Here is a 19753-nt window from a genome sequence, read left to right on the forward strand (position 1 = left end):
CATATGTATACCTATGACTGAGTCATGTTGAGATTTGACAGAAAACAACAAAATTCAGTAAAGCAATTATCCTTCATTTAAAAAATAAATAAATTATAAAAATAAAAAAAAATAAAAGTAAACCATCAGCAGGGCTGCATCCCTTCCAGAGACTTCAAGGGAGAATCCATTTCCTTGCCTTTTCCAGCTTCCTGCACTCCCTGGCTCATAGTCAGTCAAGCTCCTGTTGACTCCATCCTCACATCATCCACTACTCACCCCAGCCCTCCTGCTTCCCTCCTATAAGGACCCTTGTGATTACATCAGGATAATCGTCCCAGCTCAAGATCCATGTCTGTGAAGTTCCGTTTACCAAATAAGGTAATATATTCACAGGTTCTGGGGATTACAAAGTGGACGTTACAAGAGAGAGGGAGACGGTTAAACCTACCACAGGGACCAAACCAGACACTTCTGAGATGAACAAGATAATAAAAGGATATTATAAGTTTGAAAATTGAGAGGGCATGTCTACATTCTTAGAAAAAGACAACTTGTAAAACTGACCCAAGGAGAAACAGCCCTTTAGGGACATAAAGAAATGGTCTACTGGTAAGTTGTTTATCTTGCCATAAAGAAAACATAAAGGTTTTTATAGTTTCCAGGAAGAGATAATTCCAATGCTACACAAACTCTCCCAAAGAACTGAGAAACAGGGAACACTGCACAACGTGTTATAGTAGCACAGTATAACCCTGACACCAAAACTAGATGAGGACAAGGAAAAACACAAAGTAACTGAAGTACAGAGAGAGGAGGAGACAAGGAGCAGGCTGCTGAAGGTACTCAGTGCCTGAATGGCACTATTCCTGAGCCCGCCACTGCACCCCTGCCCTTCATGCAATGAAGAGCTATCTGAGCCAGTAAAAAGTCCCTTTGTTTTGTTGTTTAGTGGATAAGTTGTGTCCGACTCTTTGCGACCCCATGGACTGTAGCCCACCAGGCTCCCCTGTCACTGGGATCTCCCAGGCAAGAATACTGGAATGGGCTGCCATTTCCTTCTCCAAGGGATCTTCCCTACCCAGGACTCTTATGTCTCCTGCATTGGCAGGCGGGTTCTTTACCACTAATGGCACCTGGGAAGCCCCTTTATGTTGAGATAATTCAAGCTGGCTGTATTATTCACAACCAAGAGTCCTGACTAGTTCACCATTCCACCAGCCAGACAGACACTCAACCTCTTCAATGCCATTTGCTAACTATAATCAATTCAGTTATCCGCATTAACGCCAAGGCCTGAGAACACATGGGTAGTGAAAGCTAGGTCAATTGGAAGTACTTTAAAACCTATGCTGTCACTTTTCAGAAAGCTCTCTAACTGCAATTTTTTTAAAAGCTATTATTAAGATGAATTCAAATGATGTGGGCATACTGATCTGATGGAAACAATGAACATCACAGGTATAAAAACCATATCTAGGATTCAACATTCTCCAAGACTAATCCCTAAAGTATTCCTCACTCATCTCTCCTAAGATTGAAAATTCCTTAAGGGCAGGGACCATTTCTATTTGTTCAGGTAGATGACCTCGTAAATAGTCAAGAAGCTTGCACAATCCAATGACCTTTGAGACTACGTTTCTGAGTCTTGCCAAGGACATATTTTCCATTGTAATAGTTAAGACACCAATACAGAAACATGCAAAATGGTGAAAAAAAATATGGCCTACACTTCAAATTCTATGACAGGATTTTTTTTCAAGTAGAAAAGGCTGAAATCATAAAAACAAAACTAATAGAGAACAATCATCACAATGTTATTGATAAGAAGATGCAACAATGGAAGTTCCAGAAAACCCTGAACCATGTTTTCAACCAGTAATAATCCTGGCAAAGAGATGAACTCAACTGCACCTCTGTAGTATCCACAGCAAGCAGTGGAAAAATTAGACAAGAATGTCAACTAGGGATCTAAATGTTACTGCTGTTATTTAGTCACTAAGTTGTGTCTGACTCTTTTTCAATTCCTTGGACTGTAGCCCTCCAGGCTTCTCAGTCCATGGGATTTTCCAGGCAAGAAAACTTGTGTGGCTTGCCATTTCCTTCTCCAGGGAATCTTCCTGACCCAGGGATCAAACCCGCATCTCCTGCACTGGCCACCGGATTCTTCGTTACTGAGTAGATTTTTTTACCACTTTACAGGGATGCCTCAGGGATCCAAATAAATGTCCTGAAACTACAGAGCCTGAAACCTACTTCACTCCAGAAATATTAACACAGTTTTCTGGATTGACACAATATCAGTAACATTTTCAGCCATCACCAAAAGACCAGCTAAGGCAGGGGGTCTTAATAGGTAGGTGATGAGAAATGCCAAATTTTACATAATCTACATACAGATCATTTTTGGGGTGCTCAATCAGCATTTTGGGAGTGCTCAATCAGCACTCACAGAGAAGGCAATGGCACTCCACTCCAGCGTTCTTGCCTGGAGAATCCCAGGGACAGGGGAGCCTGGTGGGCTGCCGTGTATGGGGTTGCACAGAGTCGGACATGACTGAAGCAACTTAGCAGCAGCAGCAATCAGCACTCAAAGTCTAACTAATTGTGGGGTAGAGGGAACAAAGGGTGCTGGTCCCCTAATCACACACTCAGCACTCAAAGGAGCTAAAGTCTAGAACCTAGTGGCTAAGATTGCAGACAGTAAATAACCTTCAACATGCATCTCCTTTCCAAGCTGACTATGGGACCACCAACAAGTGTCCTGGAGAGAATAATGGCCCAACATCCTTTTCAGCTCTTGCCTTGCGAGTCTGTACCCCGCAAGGGACAACTGGAAATAATGCTGAATGTTCTGCTTCATTCTCTCAGCTTTACATATTCATTCCTGACAGATCTGAAAATAGTCAATGCTAACATTAAAAAGAAAAAAAGTTCTTCTAGCTTGCAAGAGACCAGTAAAGGTCGATTATGGGTTTCCTTCCTCTCTCTGCCCCGATCAAGTGACTGCATTCCCCTGGGCTTTTATATCCTTGTGTAATATTTAATTAAATACTCTGTTCTTACTGGTTTATGTACTAGAGAACACTAATTTTAGAAAACCGATTAGCTAGTTCTTTCTAACTTTATGTTATTGTAGCTAAGGTCAAATTTTTCACTGAAACTATGGCAACAAAACCCCAGTATTCTTTGTCGACAAGACAGAAGCAAAGTTCTCAAGAGCAGGCCTCTTACTTGATGGTTAAACTAGGCTGGATTATTCTGTTTTCTACCTTTACCTGAAAATGCCATGTTTCTGAGAATGGCTATGGGGAGCGGTGACCTCAGTCTCTGAAACTTGCTAGCAGAAGTCCAAGTGAGCTTATACATAAGTGTAATCGCTGATAACATTTTTAGACACGTGTAATTTTAGCAGCACAAAACATTCAGACATTTCAGAAGCACCCAAATTGGAACTCAAATGTACCCAGAAAAATACCAGACCAAAAGAAAAGAAAGAAAGAAAGAACTTCTAAATGTCAATAAGAGAAATAATTGCCCAACTTATTTTCTCTACTATTGCAACTGCTCTTATTGGAGTTTTTCTGCACTGACCTCCAGCTATGGCTTTGTCAGGGGGATAAACATGGAACTCTTTGAAGGGACATATTCTTCTCCCCACACCTGTGGCCACTCTCCACTTTGTTCCCCAAATCAGAGGACACAAGCACAATTTCTGCCTTCTCTGGGAGCCACGCTGGCCCTTGCCTCGACCAATACCGAAAAGTAGCTATTGGACATCCTTTCTCCAGGGAGCTCAACTGTGCTCACAGCCAGGTAGAGAATGTCTCCCTGCAGGCCAAGTGGCAGGCACCCCTCTGAACTCACAAAGAACACACAGTGGGGTGGGGAGTTTCAGGAAAAGAGCAGATTGGCAATATCTGCCTCCTGTCTGTCAAGAGTGGCCGGAATGCCTGCTGCGTGCGTGAAGATAAATACAACTTCCTCTCTCAGCTGGGCCTGTAATTTTATACATAAGATGGGTCTGCCATCTCCAGCAAAGGCCCCATCAGTAACTGAGGCTGCGATCGAGGCTTGTGCAAGCAGAGACGGGCCTGATGGCTCCTTTTCAAAAGGCTACAGCTCTCCAGCTCCTCTTGATCATAAGCTCGCTCAATAAAGTATAAGAAATTCAAAAAGGTTAAAGTGTGTCTGGCAGTGGATACCTCTGAACAGTCCACATCCTGAAGCTTTAAAAGAGATGTATCAACGTCTGAAGGGCAGTGTTTGATCTTGATCTTCCTAAGAGATGTTCTGAAAGTTGGCAATTGCAAATTTAGCCACACCAGCTACTCAGCTACTAGGTGCTTAGGTCGTGCAAGGCAGGCGGCCAACTGTGTTCCCTACATGACTCACCTCACCCTAAAATAATGCCATCAGTTCCGTACTATTATGAACCACAGTTACCAGTCAGGGAAACTAAGGTATAGTGAGGTTAAGTGATGTGCCTATGGTCACACAGCTCATGACAGGTGGGGCAGAGGGACCTGAACCCTAGTCTGACCCCAGAGCCAGAACTTCTTAAGCCTACAGTCACCCACTGCCTCCCCCTGCCCAATACATCTTACCTATTCATTTAAACCAGATTAGGGGTGATTTTGATTCAGATAGGTAAGTTTCTTTATATTTGCTCACCTTTTCAAATATTCAATAATCCCATCTTTCCACTATGACCAATGGTCTTCAACAAAATGAAATGAACACAGTTGGTTCTCTGAGAGCTTCTCACTTGGACAGCATGTCTGTACTCTCCCCAGCTGTTTGCTGACCCAATGTCCCCAAACACAGTGCTTCCACGGGAAGCAGAAAGAGAAGAAACAGCTGGGTCCTTCGATGGGAAAACACAGACAGATGGGATCATCTACCTAATCTCTGTCCCACGGTAGAAACTGTCTCCAACATCTCTGACAAATGCTTAGTCTCCTGTGAATGAGGGGAAACCCGTCCTTTGAAGCAGGCCTCTTCCTTGAGCAATCGCTCAGCACTGATGACAGTCAGAAGCATGTTCCTAAAATCTGAAACTCTGCCTCTGGTCACTGGCCTCTGCTGGCCCTAATTCTCTGTTGTTCTGGGCTCTGAACATCCCTCGTCCACATGACAGCCTTAAAGAGAGAGAAGACAACTGGCCGTTGTCCCTTAGGGCCTTGCATCAGCACAGCAGCTTGTCAGAAATGCAGACTCTCAGGCTTCACCCAGACCTATTGAATTAGGACCTGAGTTGTAGCAAGATCCCTGGATGCACATTCTTTTCCTCATTCATTCTACAAATATGGAAGAGCCTGCCTGTGCAAAGCCTTAGAGGAGATAGGCATGGTTTCTGAGCTCACAATGAATGGGGTGGGTAAGAGCGAAGGCAAAACCCAGCCATGGCAGCCAACTGTTTAGAGCATTTAATATGGGCCACGTACTCCTTAAGTGTTTCATGTGGACAGGCTCTTTTTATTCTCATCAAAACACCGTGAGGCACATAAAATAATCTTACCATTTTCCAGATGAGAAAATGGAGAGACTGAGAGGTTGAAGGTGACATAACCAGCAAAAACCAGAGCTGAGGGCCAAACCCAAGCAGTCTGGCTCCAGGGACTGAGGACGATGAGGGGTCCCAGGAGGCATGATGGAGATGGGGAGATCATTTCAGAGAGAAGATAAAGGACATGAAACACCCAGAGTGCAGAGCAAGTTCCCTGACAGCCAGGACGAAATGACTCAGTGTGGCTGGAGCAGACATCATGGAGTGGGGACTGCAGGTGAGGCTGGGAGGTAAGCGGGGTGACTCATGCAGGACCCTGTGGACCCCGAAAGCATGTCCTTTATCCTAAGCACAAGTGGGGGACCACTGAGGGTGCCATGCAACGAGGTAACATCATGAGACCTATACTGATTCCTCTGGCCATGGGGAACAGATGGGACGGGCCCCATGCTCAGACACAAAGGATCAAGAGGCAAGTGCAGAAACCAGCAAGGAGGCCACAGCAGCAACTTAGGTGAGAAATATTGTCACCCAACTAGTCTAAAATGCCTCACAGTCTCTCCCATTTTTTGCAGTTCAGCACAAACATCATCGCTTCGAGAACTATCTTATTCTCCTAGTTATCCCTCCTTTAGATTTATCCCCACGGAGCAGTATGACTTAAATGTGGAACCCCAGGAGGTGCTAAGCGGCCCCAAACATTTCTGGAGAAGCACAACTCTATTAATTCACTCAAGTGGTTGAGTAGAGATACCGTCAAGAACCCTCCAGACATGGGTTCAAATCCCAGCTTAGTCCAGATTAGTTACTAACCCTCTCTGGGCTCAGGGTACCCAGTGTAAAATGGGGATGATACACCACCACACCACAGGGATGCTCCAACAGTCAAGAGCAAAGGCATGCCATGACTCTGCCAGAAGGCCAGGCACAAAGAAGGAAGGGAATTATTGTTTTTCATGATCATGTATTGAATGAAGTCAGGTAATCTCAAAACTATAGGCACAAAAGAGAAAAAAGATACAACACAGGGCAGGGGCAGGGGGGAGGCATCAAGGAGAAGATGCCCTCAGAGGATGAAGTCAGTCCACATTCCTGGGAGAAGACAAGTCAACTATAAGAAATCTGTTTTCAGAAAGCTTTCTGGACTCAGGTATTCTGGGGAGAGATTATAGGATGGCATCAGGCATCCTTGTTTAAAAAAAAAAAAATCAGCCTTCAGCTAACCTAAAATGTCCTCAGCAAAAACACTGCAAGAGCTGGGAACAGTGAAAACCATTTTAGAACAAGCATGAAATTCTTTTCAACCAGCTTTTAACTAAAGACCAGCATTATGCTGGGCACTGGGCCAGGAGGGCAGGGCAAAAGATTTGGTCCCTCCAGGTGCTGCAAAATCTAGCTGCAGAGACAAAAACAGAAGACAGCTGTTATAAACACTATGCTCAAGACTGTTAAGTAGGCAGTTAGCATGTACCTCTCGTACGCAGACATTTGCTCCTGGGTAGCACATCTCAGAATGTCATCTTTCAGGGTAGTAGAGGAAGAAGAAGTAGAGTTTGTAGTAGCTGACTCATTGGAAAAGACCCTGACGCTGGGAAATACTGAAGTCAAAAAGGAGAGGAGGATGGCAGAGGATGAGAAGGTTAGACGGCATCACCGACTCAGTGGACGTGAATCTGAGCAAACTCCAGGAGATAGTGAAGAACAGAGAGGCCTGGCATACTGCTGTCCATGGGGTCGTAAAGAGTTGGACATGACTGAGTGACTGAACAACAAAGAGGAAGAAACCAATTAAGAAGGAATTCAGTAATTTTGCAAAGGATACTCAAAGGCCCATCTCCTTCTAAAGATAGTTTGGAGAAGGTATTAAAAAGAAGGTTTCTGATGTCACATTGTCTGGGTTCAAATCCTGGCTCTGCCACTTTGAGCTATGTAACTTGGACCACCACTCAACCTATTGTGTATCAGTTCTTCATCTATAAAAGGAGGGGAAGACTTCATTGCTCTGTAGCTGCCTTACGGGGTTGTGATGAGGGCTAAATAATGAAAGGAAACTATCAAAATTAAATAGATAAAATTTCATTAATGTATGTAATCACTGTATCAATACATGGTATTCACTATTATTTGCACTTACGGAAACTAGATCATCATTTACACTAGATGACAGAACAAAAAAGATAGTGTGGGAGGAGATCCAAGGTGTGTCCCAATCCCAATTTTGACACGGAATTGCTTTGTTGACCCCAGGAGACTTCCTAAATCTCCCTCATTTCCTCAAATGTCAAAAAAAGAAAAGGAAGGGAAAAATGTTACCAGAAACTCAAGTGATTCACTGCACATCTTCATCAATGCTCTGAAGACAGGATTATAGAAGCCTTTGCCAAAAGAAAGTCCTTCATCAACCACTAGGTTATGCTTTCAGGAGAACTGTAGAGCAGTATGAAAATATGACCCAATTACACGTGCTCTCTGTCCACTTTAATTTTGCCCTCAATGGAGGAAGCCACAACAGCAGACCTGAGATTCAATTAGATGACAAAGAAAACAGATCCCTTACTCTGGAAGCGCTCTGTGCATGCAGAGCTGAAATGTGCTCTCCATTAGCAAATAGATGATTGTGAGTCAACGAATATACAACAGGGGTCTAAGGTCTACTTTCCAGGGGTGACTCAGCTATTCAAAAACAAAGCCATCCAAGGCAACGGAGCAAAAAGCTTTCCTATGCCCATGCGCAGGACACCCAGCACCTTCAGACAAGCATCTCAAAGCTTTGAGCAAGTAGGCAGGAATCCAGCAAGGGCCACGTGCAGTGTGTGGGACTCTGGTATAATCAAGCGGCAGGCATCACACCAGTGACTGTGTGACATGCTGGGAGCCTTCTATGTTGCCCGGGGAATTGATTTAAATTACAGTGTTGTTCCCTTTAGATGGAGTCTGTTGGTGCAAGATTGGGATAAGCGGGTAAATCTGAAATGAATATTATAAAAAACCTACTAATCTTTTTATTAAATTTGAATTGATTTTGTGAATACGGAGTAAGTTGCCAGAGACTTTTCCCACAAAGCAGCTGCGCACACACACAAAACCTTGAATGTGCCTCAAGGCATATACTTGACAAGCACCTTAAATAGACTGATTTCTCTGCCTTATTTAACACGACAGGCAGAAACAGAGTCCCACTGTGAAAGGCCCATCATGGATTACAATCAAAAGAACAAACAAAATTTAAGGGCAGCCCTCCCCTTGGCATGTGGGTATTTAAAAACTAAATAAGATGCCAGTTCATGCCTTCAAGGCCTTGCCAAAAGAAAAGGGAGGGAAAAAAAAAAAAGCAGAAATAATGTTGCTTAGCAACAACTAGACAACGGGCAGCAAAGGACAGCAGGTGTGAAAGAAAGTTGAGTGCTGAGTTTGTTACCGCCACCCTAGTCCAGGTGACCCTGTGACCCAAGATCCTGGCCATGTCCCCACCTGGCCTTAGAATAAGACTTGGTGTTTCCATCCACTTGTCTTATCTTGACAAAGAAGACCTATAATCCCAAAGAAAGAGAAACCTACTTCTGGACAGATGAGGCTCCTGGACACCAGTGCTGCCTTGTGAAATGGTAACCAGCCTGCTTCTGGTGCTGATCACGGCTTCAAGCTAAAGCCCACTGAACAGATGGGAAAACCGAAGCCTGGAGAAAATGCAGTGATTTCCCCCACGTTGTCACAGTGGTTGGTGGCAGAGCCTGGGCCAGATGCTAGCTCTCAGGTTAGGTGGGCTCTTTACTCCAGTTCTAGTGCTTTTCCTACATCTTTCCTACAAGAGCTACTCCCCACCTCGGACTAAATCTTGGGTCAGATTATTATCAGATAAGTAGGTTGCTGGTACTCAAATACTTCTCATCACTTGATCACGAAAAATGCCATTCTTAGTTGAGCATCCCCCCTCCGCCCTCTTCAAAGCTGTTACAAGGGAGGGGCTTCCCTGGTAGACCAGAGATAAAGAATCTGCCTGCCAATGGAGGAGACATGGATTCAATTCCTGGTCCGGGAAGATTCCACATGTCCTGGAGCAACTAAGCCTGTGCTGAGCCTGTACTCTAAAGCCCATAAGCCACAACTACTGAAGCCCTACAGCCCATGCTCCGCAACAAGAGAAGCCACTGAAATGAGAAGTCCATGCATCGCAACTAGAGAAGTAGCCCCTGTTCTCTGCTGCTGCTGCTAAGTCGCTTCAGTCATGTCCGACTCTGTGCGACCCCATAGACGGCAGCCCACCAGGCTCCCCCGTCCCTGGGATTCTTCAGGCAAGAACACTGGAGTGGGTTGCCATTTCCTTCTCCAATGCATGAAAGTGAAAAGTGAAAGTGAAGTCGCTCAGTCGTGTCTGCTTCTTAGTGACCCCATGGACTGCAGCCTACCTACCAGGCTCCTCTGTCCATGGGATTTTCCAGGCAAGAGTACTGGAGTGGGTTGCCATTGAAGCCTAGGCAGCAGTGAAGACCCAGCACAGCCAAAAATAGATAAATAAATCCATAAGCTCTCTAAAAGGTAGGCTGACAGTACAAGCGTTCTGGGACTACAGAAGAGTTCATTGAAAATGAAAAGAACAGAAGTCTGATCCTCAAGTTCACAGCCATGCCTTTAGATCCAGAGTGGTTTACCATAACCAACCAACACACTCTTCGTCATCCCAGTATCATCTGAGACCATGATTCCTACACTCTCATTGTTTTAAAGTGAACACATACTGAGCCATCAAGAGTCTTCAGCCAACATTTCACTCAGGAGACAGACCCTCATTTGCACTACAAATAGAATTCAAAGAATGCTGCAGATCACAGATTGCGTACGCCACAGCTTGCCCCATTGACAGGTAAAAAGTTAAAAATGCATTAAGTCAAAGAGTCCAAGGCTTCCATCTTCCTCATTCATACGGTCCTAAATTAAAGTTAAAAAGAGCTTGGACAGACAGCAGAGAAATAATAACCTAGTCTATTCTCATTTAGAGATAGCAGGTAATAGGACCATGGCTTGAAGGTACCCTCATGCTTTGGGAAGGTTCCGCCAGGAAGAGCGAGAGCAAAGCACTGGATTCAGGCCTTTGCAAGGGAGTTCTGGTCTGACTCTGACACTCACAAGCCATGTGATGCTGAGCCAGTTCCTCCACCTTTGTCAGCCCAAAAGGCATCAGGCATAAAACAGACACACCCTGGGCTGAGGAGGTGTTGCAAAGCTCAGGAGAGAAGGCACATCAAGTGGCATTATCTACTTTGCCCCAATGAACTACTAGATAACAGGGGTGACTTTCATACTTTATAGAAGGATACTTTACCAGCTGGGCCTCTACTCCCTTACAAACAGCTGTCATGTGAACAACAAATCACTCTCAACATGTTTCTTAAAGATTTTAACTGTGAACTCGCACTGACTTCCTTGAGAATGTATCTTTCTTCCCTGGAGTATAAATGGCTGGTGCATAGGAGGCATTCAATAAATGTCTGTGGAATGAATAACAATCACTCTAAGAAGGGATATTTAACTGACCATGTTTCTCAAGGCTTCCATTCCCTCATCTATATAATGGGAACACCAATATCTGTGCTTCACAGGAAGGTTACAAAGATTAAAAGAGAGAATCCACAATCCACATTGTGCCTTGCACAATGTAAATGTAAATGCTCTATCAATGTTAACGTGACATGTATGCTCAGTCATGTCCGACTCTCGGTGAGCCCAGGGACTGCAGCCCACCAGGCTCCTCTGTCCACGGGATTTTCCAAGCAAGAATACTGGAGTGGATTCTCATTTCCTTCTCTAGGGGATTCTCCCAACCCAAGGAATCAAATCCATGTCTCTTGCATCTCCTGCATTGGCAGGTGGATTCCTTACCAATGCATCACCTGGGAAGCCCCTAGTAGTTGGTACTGTTATTTATAATGTGGGTCTATTTCTCTGTGACACCAGGGAGACCGTGTTCAAGTCATTTCACCTCTCTTCATCAAGGCCAGCAGCTGGAACACAGAAGAACCTCAATGCTTGACTCATTTTCACAACAGATTAACATAGTGGATTACTGCACTTGAAACCAACTTTGATTAGGAGAGAAAGAGGAAACACAGAGGACAAGGGAGATGCTGATCTAGAATATGCACACTTTCAGCCTGATCTCTGAGCTCTTCCCCAGTTCCTATGAACCACCAAAGATAGCAGAATGCTTCCTTTCTCCTCACCTTTCCCTGCCCAAGCTCCTCCCCACAGCTTTAACTCTGAGTTACCATTCAAAACAGCTTCTTTTCTAAAACTAAAGGTTTAACTACAAGATTAAAAATCTCTCACACATTGGGAACACTGATGGCGTAGTATCCCGTACAAGATCAAGAATGTGAGGTCAAAGTTAGCCTCTTGACCTAAATGGAGAAGATCAAGTTTTGAGGGCAAGAACTGGACAATTTCCCCGATCTGAAAATAGAGATTACACAATAAATGTCATCATCACCAAAGCTGATCTTGTTTCCCAGAAGCCCCAGTTACTTCTACTCCAACAACACTGGAGGTTCAACTTACAACAGCAGTCCTTCTAGGACGGAAATGGACAATGGTTGTTAGCTTCCATCTTCTCTTTGCAGAAGATGCCAGTGTATTTAGGACAGGGAAGGGAAGGGTGGGAATGAAAAGGAAAAGACAATCCAGAGAAAGGAAATCACTAACCGCAAAGTTTCTATTCCCAGTTTCAATCTGATGTTTGCCTTCTCTATTTTCAAACTACGGGCAAAATGACACCCATGAGGAAGAAAAGAGATTCTGCCTTACCTTCCACTGACACGGATGCTTTAAAATGGTACCACATTAACAAAAGGACTAAAGTAATTGAATGATTCTACACCTCAGTTCTCGTCACTGAGAGGACAAGGATATGGTCCAAAATTCATTCAGATAATGAAAATGCCTTGGCTTCCATGAAACAGAACTGCAGCCAATCTCTTCTTCCTACTCACAACAACATCAGGGGCAGGAGATACATTCAAAGGAATCGCAAAGAAAGCAATTCACTTGGAAGTGTACTTTTACTCATCAGAAAGAAGCAAGTGTGTTCAACAGTTTAACTCATCAGCATCTACCATGAAAAAATAATAGCTTCCAGTCACTTGAGCAAGCCTCATGTACTCAAGTACTCTGTTCGGCTCCTTAGCCATATTACCTTCCTCCCTATATCTTTATGAGGAAGGAATTCTTTTCCCTCTATTTCATGAGTAAAGACATAAGCTCAGAGATTTAAGTAATCTATCAGGGTCACTCAGTTGCATATGGGAACACTGAACCTCGAATCCAGGCCCATGTGGTCCATGCACACACTGCTACCCACAATGCATTTAAAGACAAAAAGAGGAACCATCTATAATTATTCTCATATCATTATTCACATACAGTTTCTGTCCCTTCTGCCACCACCTCTGAGGATCAGGCTCTGTACTGAGAACTGGGAATGAAAAGACAGGAGTAACTAAGGCTTCCCAAGCCCTTAACTAAGGACCATCAGTACTAAATTTGGAACACGCATTTAATCCTCACAATAACCTTTTGAGCAAGGGACTAACATTATCGCGTGTTTCACAGATGAGAAAACGAAGGTTCACAGAGGTTACGCCATTTGTCCAGGGTCACAGAGCTAAGAATTAGCAGAATTTGGATTTGAACCCTGGAAGCCCGATCCTCCAGGCTATGTTATTAACCGCTAGGTTGGCAGATTTCAAGAGGAGCTCCCAGAATTAAAACCCCAAGTCAGAAGCCACATGGAGTATTAACATCAATCGGCCTTTGGTTTCCATTTACTTAAGAACAAGTTATGATGGTTCTCAATATAGGAAGTAACTTGGCAAGGAAGCAACAGCAAACCCAAATGACTATGTGTAGCTTGGCTGATTGCTCATGTAAAGACTCCATCATTTTAACCAGCCACTTGCCAGCATCTCACTTTTCCATACGTGTCTGGTAAATTTCAGGGTGCATTGGCACAGCAAGGAAATGGACAAGAAATGCCACCCAACTGCCCAATGCACCATTTCTAAACATCAAAATGACTTCAACCTTCAAAACGGATCTGTATTTGGAAATGCAGTAATCCCTTTCAAAAGAAACATCTTTCTCTTTGTTTTAGAGAAAAATGTTTCAAACACTACACCACAATTGAAGGGCTGCTTTTTGGAAAACATCACCCAGGTTCCAGGGTGCAAGAGACCTTCCAGTGGCTGCAACGGGAGATGGGTCAGGGCCCCTCACCTGTGTGCAGACGGCCTCCCACTCACCACGAGGAATTGAGGCAGCCGTGACCTACATTCACAAAGCCTGCTGCAAAGCATGTTTTGAACCAGATTTCCCACAAGTACAAAGAACCTCACAACCTAGAACACTTTATTTTTAATTTCTGGAGAAAAACAGTCAACAAATCAAGTCACTGTCACATGACCACCGGTGGACCCAAGCCAGGCCATAAACAGAGTTTGAGTGAGTGAGTGAAAGTCACTCAGTAATGTCTGACTCTTTGCGACCCGAAGACTGTAGCCTGCGAGGCTCCTCTGTCCATGGAATTCTCCAGACAAGAATACTGGTGTGGGTTGCCAGTTTGGTTCTTTCCAAATAGCCTCTACAGGAATTGTCACTTTTATCTCAAAAAAAATCTCTTTCAATCAGCCACCAGATATACATCTAAGCACCAGGCACTTTTATCCTAGTGCCAGGAAAACACACATCTCTTCTGACTTCCCCTGGCTATTATCTTGTTTATTTCAATGTTCTAAATGGCACCCCACTCCAGTACTCTTGCCTGGAAAATCCCATGGACAGAGAGCCTGGTGTGCTGCAGTCCATGGGCTCGCCATGAGTCGGACACGACTGAGCGACTTCACTTTCACTTTTCACTTTCATGCATTGGAGAAGGAAATGGCAACTTACTCCAGTGTTCTTGCCTGGAGAATCCCAGGGATGGGGGAGCCTGGTGGGCTGCCGGCTATGGGGTCGCACAGAGTCAGACACGACTGAAGCAACTTAGCAGCAGCAGCAAACTTATATTCAGACAGCCACTGGTTAACTCTAAATAGTATGCTAACATCTTCCTCAGCTTCCTTTCCCAGCTCCCAGAGCCCGGGTGCAGAATAGGATAGGAGCTCATGTTGGACCCAAGCAATAGGCTCCACATCTCTTCCACTTGGTCCCAACTGTAAAAGCACTGTGTGGACCAGCTTCCTGCTACATAATAAAGCCACGAGTTTATAGCTCAGGCCCTAACAGCAGTGGTTCATAACCTAGGCTGCATGGGAGACTCAACCAGGGAATTTTCCAAATATCTCAAATACCCTGTTAAATGAGAATCTCTGGAGGTAGAACTCAAAAGTGGGTGTTTTTGAACGTCCCCGGGGTGATTTCTCAGCCCAAGTTGAGAATCCCAGCTCCTAGTCCATCTGTCAGCAAGTCTATGATTCCAGACAGGCTACTAAACCTCCACCTTCCAGGGCTTCAATCCCCTCCCAGGGAGAGTACACCCTCTACATCGGCTAGAGATGCTGGCAGACCCTCAGCACAGTATGAGTGCGGCCACACTCAATGTTGGCACCAAGTCCCTCATGCTTGGCTCTTTTAAATGGTAAAACTGCAACGCATTATATAATTCAGAAGGAAGGGCTTAATTCTATGAGTGAGTGACAGGATTATGATCATTGGATCAAATCTTTCTGTTGCATTCAGGATTCTGTTTTGGAAGGTGACATGGAGCAAGAACTGAGAAGAAAAAGGCAACAGAGGTGTATAGGCTTATGCCAATTTTTTTTTTTAAAACAGACTCCCACCAGCCCCCTCCCCAGGTGAAAACATGCTCCTGGGAGCCTCACGCCAACTGAATGCAGCGCAACACTGAACACCTTCCAAGTGGCTTCTCTCCATCTGAACAACCGCCTATTTTATTCTAATTTCTGGAGATTTTATTCAAAAACCTTAAACAGTTTCTAAATCACGTAAGAACAAAAAGAAGTCATAACTTGAAAGATACAATCTGCAAACAGCAAGGTTTAAACTCTCTGGGACAGAGGCCATCAGTCAAATAGTTAACCCGCTGGGTTCTCAGCCCTGGCTGTAAACAAAAATCACTGCCCTAAAAATGCCAGTGCCTAGCCCCCAACCTTGAAAGATTCTTTAACTGGTTTGGAGAGGGGCCCTGAGCAGCCATGTAACTTAATATCTCTCCCAGATAATTCTACTATGCAGCCAGAGCTGCGAAGCGCTAACCACAACAGCAGCAAAAACTAACAACAAAATATTTCTCATTTTAAGATACCATTATATTTTAGACACCTCCTGCAATACACTAATCTACCTTCCGAGGAAGACATCAAACACAAGAGGTCTACAAAGAAAGCCAACAGTGCAAAGCCTCCAGCAGGAAGACTGTCCCACCTGTGCCTTTTAACTCAAAAAGGTAAGTGGGAATAATAAGAACTCCTCACTGCGAGGTGAAGTATGTAAGGATAGCAAAGCTCCCAATGGAACAGCAAGTTCTGCTGAAACACCACATGTTCCTTGAGACTCAATCCATAAATCCTACTTGTTCGAACACAAGTGTAAGGCTTTAAACTGAATCCGTGCTTACCAGCATGTATTCAAGTGAAAAAAAATGAAGGTCCTAATACAAGCCTTCATGATCTTGACACTGAACTTATTTATGCCTTTTAAGAGTTCAGAAAGCCTGAAACTGGCCTCATACATCTTAAAAATATGAGGCAAATAAACCTATGACTGACTGAAAAAAAAAAAAACAACAACTATATCTACACACAGCAACAGACTTCATGAATTTTCAAATGAGGCAAGGGGCCCACCTTGGAATGGTCCCCAACTTACCTCTGAATTTCTTAGGTGGATTGTTAAGGTCCCCGGTTTCTGGCTGCACAACACAACGGTCATCAACCAGGCTGCAAAGAGAAGATAGATAAATGTTGCATCAAACCAAGTCTAAGAAAATAAAACCCTAAGCACTAGGCAAAACTCAAATACTCAGGGCTGTTCCTATGCAAAACAGGCTGCCCTAGTCTCCAGCCAGGGAATGAAACCTCCTTCAAGAGCCTAAGACTCTGCTTCTGCAATGGACACATTAAGGTACTGTTTTCTGTGGCTCTTTTCACTTAACCATGTCCAGAAGAGACCTGAGCGTGTGCGTAACAGCGTGTGCGTGCTCAGTTGCATCCAACTCTTTACAACCCCATGGACTGTAGCCCACCAGGCTCCTCCATCCATGGGATTCTCCAGGCAAGAATACTGGAGTGAGTTGTCATGCCCTCCTCCAGGGGATCTTCCCTGCCCAGAGATCAAACCTGCATCTCCAGCATTGGCAGGCGAGTTCTTTATCACTGAGGCACCTGGAAAGCCCCGATGTGAGCACAGCATGTACTAAAGCTCAGGTCGGGGGCACAACAAAAGGTCCTTGCACCCAACCAATGGTAGCCAAGGGGCCCACTCCATGCCAGGCACTGAGCTAGGCCCTGGGATGTGAACATGGGTGGGAGGCAGGCCCCTGCCCTTCGGGAGCTCAAGGCTGGTTCATGCAGGAGCCAGAAAGACAAACTGACAAGGAGCATATCACCTGCAGGCTGTAAGAGAAGAGGACAAAATACAGCCAGAAACTCACTGTGCCTGAAGCTATCTGAGAAGCTGCCGGTGGAAGAGGCCAAACTAGGAACTACTGGAGACGGAAAAAGAGGCAGAGGATGAAGAAGAAGGGAGCATTTTCAAGGGGAAGGAACCCTACGTACACAAGCATGGGAGTAAGAGAGGACTCTGGAGCTTCAAAAAGACTAGTGGGGAAAGTGCACAAAATTACAGATAAATAACCAGCCTCTAACTATATATAAAGACCCCATGTTTAAAATTCCAACTGACCGATATGACTTGTACAATGCTTTTGTACAACTGATTTGTTTAAAAAAAATTTTTTTTTTTTGGTTTGAACAGATGAGGAAAACTGAAGCTCTGAGGAGTTTACATGACTCTTCCAAGTTCCTAGAACTGGTATTGGTAGGACTGGCTCATTTTTCAAGTGGCCACAAGACTTGATCCCAGCTAATATGGTTTTCCAGGGGTTCTTCCATTAATATATGTCTTATCCCGAAGGCAAGTTACCATTAAATAACCAGCCTTAACTCTTACTGCTTCTTTTCCAAAGTCTGCCAACACATCCTAAAATTTTTCACACATCTTTCAAGATCCTAAATCGGAACCCCCATCTTCTCATGAAGACCCCAAGTCTTTCCTGCCCCAGGCTCCCTCTGCCGGGTCTCTGTCCCTCCCCACCCCCCCCCCATCTCCCCGGGCTGAAACACAAATGATACACTAGGCAACAAGATCCCTGAGGACAGAAAGCGTGCCTGCTTTGTGACCCAGAAGGTTCCACCCTTCACCCAGGGCCAGCACACTTCCTAACCAGGCTGGGTACTCAGTATCTATTTAGTGGATGAATCGAAGTGTCTAGAACAGTCCACCAGCAACTTGCCTCCTTTGGCTCTAAGACATAGGCTCTCTTCATTAACAAGAGGGACCGTGTGGTCACAGCCTCAACATTCATGCACAAATCAAGAGCAGAAAGTGTATACATAAACCCCTGCCCACTGAGAGCCCCTCCAAGTATAAACAAGGAAACGCCATCAGATCTAATACGTGTAGGCAGGAGCTGGGGATAGGGGTGGGGAGTGGGGTGGCATGCCTTAGAATTCAACGTAGGGCTTGGTAAATTAATCAAGTTCTCAGACAAGGAGGTATGGGTAGGAGAAAGGGTCCCATTCTAGGCTGGAAGAAAATGAACTGCAGATGGCCTTCAGCTACCTGCTAGCAGCATGACACAGACTGTATCACTTCACTCCCCCAGTCTCAGTTTCCTCATCTGTAAAATTGAAGAGTTGGTCTCAAGGATTCCTAAGTAGGGAGATGTTCATGAGACTTTTTGTTTCTTAAATATAGTGATACCAAGTGCCCATCCTCCCTAGGCCTACTAAAGCTGTGTTCCAGGACGGGATCCAAGAATCTTTATGTTTCACACGTGATTGAGAAGCACTTCTCTAGACACTACATGTCACACACTTGGGCCTTCCAAGGCCCTAGGTGAGTTTAAAGTTCAGTGCGTCAATAAAGCCATTTGGAGGTAACTTCCATCTATATAAATGGAACTGGGTTACATAAATAGCGCTGGATGCTGATTCCACAAAAATTGGCAGCCACTCATCGTCATCCATGAGTAGCGCTCCATAAATGTAAAAAATATGAGAAGGAAAAAGAGGTCAAACTTTATTTTCCAAATCCATTTTTATACCGGTTATCCTCAAATATGTGCAGAGAACCAAGGGAATAAAATATTCATCTAAAGGAAAGACTAGAGCCCAAAACTTAACATAAAAAAAAGAGGGGTCATTCTCATGTTAAAGGGGAAGACCTTATTATTAATTTGCTCACAATACTTATGAAAACTCTTATAAAACTCTGTACCTCATAGGAAATCTAAGAGGAGATGCTCTGGAAGAAAAAGAGGTACTAAGATTTTAGGGGCTGGCACGGTGGATTCAGCAAGTGACAGGAAGTGAGCCTAGGTGACTGGAGAGGCAGGGGCACCATTAAAAGAAATTAGGGCCACAGACCAGAGATGGAGCATAAGGTGGGCCTGAGGCTTAACAAGGCACTCAGGTAAGAGTTGTGGGCAGACCATGAGGATGGGGGTGAGCAAATTCAGCCAGAGAGGCGCAGTCAGACGAGCTGGGAAGGGGAAGTTGGCCCCACCAAGGGCAACTGTTAGAAGCGCTGGTCTTGAAGTTCTCAGTCTTTGTAGCTGTGAAACCCTGGGCAGGGGACTTCACCTCTCTGATGCTCAGAGATTTTTGCCCCCATAAATAGCAATAATGATAATGCTCACTGTAAAAAGCTGTTTGGGGATTAAAGGGATGGTGGATATACAGTACATAGCACAGAGCTGTAAACACGGACAGGATTCATATAGGTAGTTACCACTGCTACTTATTATTGCAGAAAAATAAGAGGATGCAAGATTCAACTAGAGATGGAAAAAGCAAGGAATCAGCCAAGAAGAAAAAAAGGACAACAGAGAGGTACAAGCAGCAGGACTCTGCCAAAAGCTACAGAAGGTATCTTGGGCAAACTCCGGGAGATGGTGAGGGACACAGAAGCCCGGTGTGCTGCAGTCCATGGGATCTGCAAGAGTCAGACACGACTTGCTGACTGAACAACAGAAAG

General features: G+C 44.5%; 1 protein-coding gene across 10 annotated transcripts in view; it reads right to left on the reverse strand.

The window, feature by feature from the left end:
• ITPR1 (inositol 1,4,5-trisphosphate receptor type 1) overlaps positions 1 to 19753 on the reverse strand; it is a 354027-nt gene that overhangs the window by 304922 nt on the left and 29352 nt on the right. For all 10 annotated transcript variants that reach the window (XM_044934302.1, XM_044934310.1, XM_044934306.1 and 7 more), the window contains one exon: positions 16364 to 16434. In XM_044934302.1, the coding sequence (XP_044790237.1) occupies positions 16364 to 16434 (71 nt within the window). The remainder of the gene's footprint in view (positions 1 to 16363; positions 16435 to 19753) is intronic.

The sequence above is a fragment of the Bubalus bubalis genome, chromosome 21 (genome assembly GCF_019923935.1).
Source record: "Bubalus bubalis isolate 160015118507 breed Murrah chromosome 21, NDDB_SH_1, whole genome shotgun sequence".
NCBI lineage: Eukaryota > Metazoa > Chordata > Mammalia > Artiodactyla > Bovidae > Bubalus > Bubalus bubalis.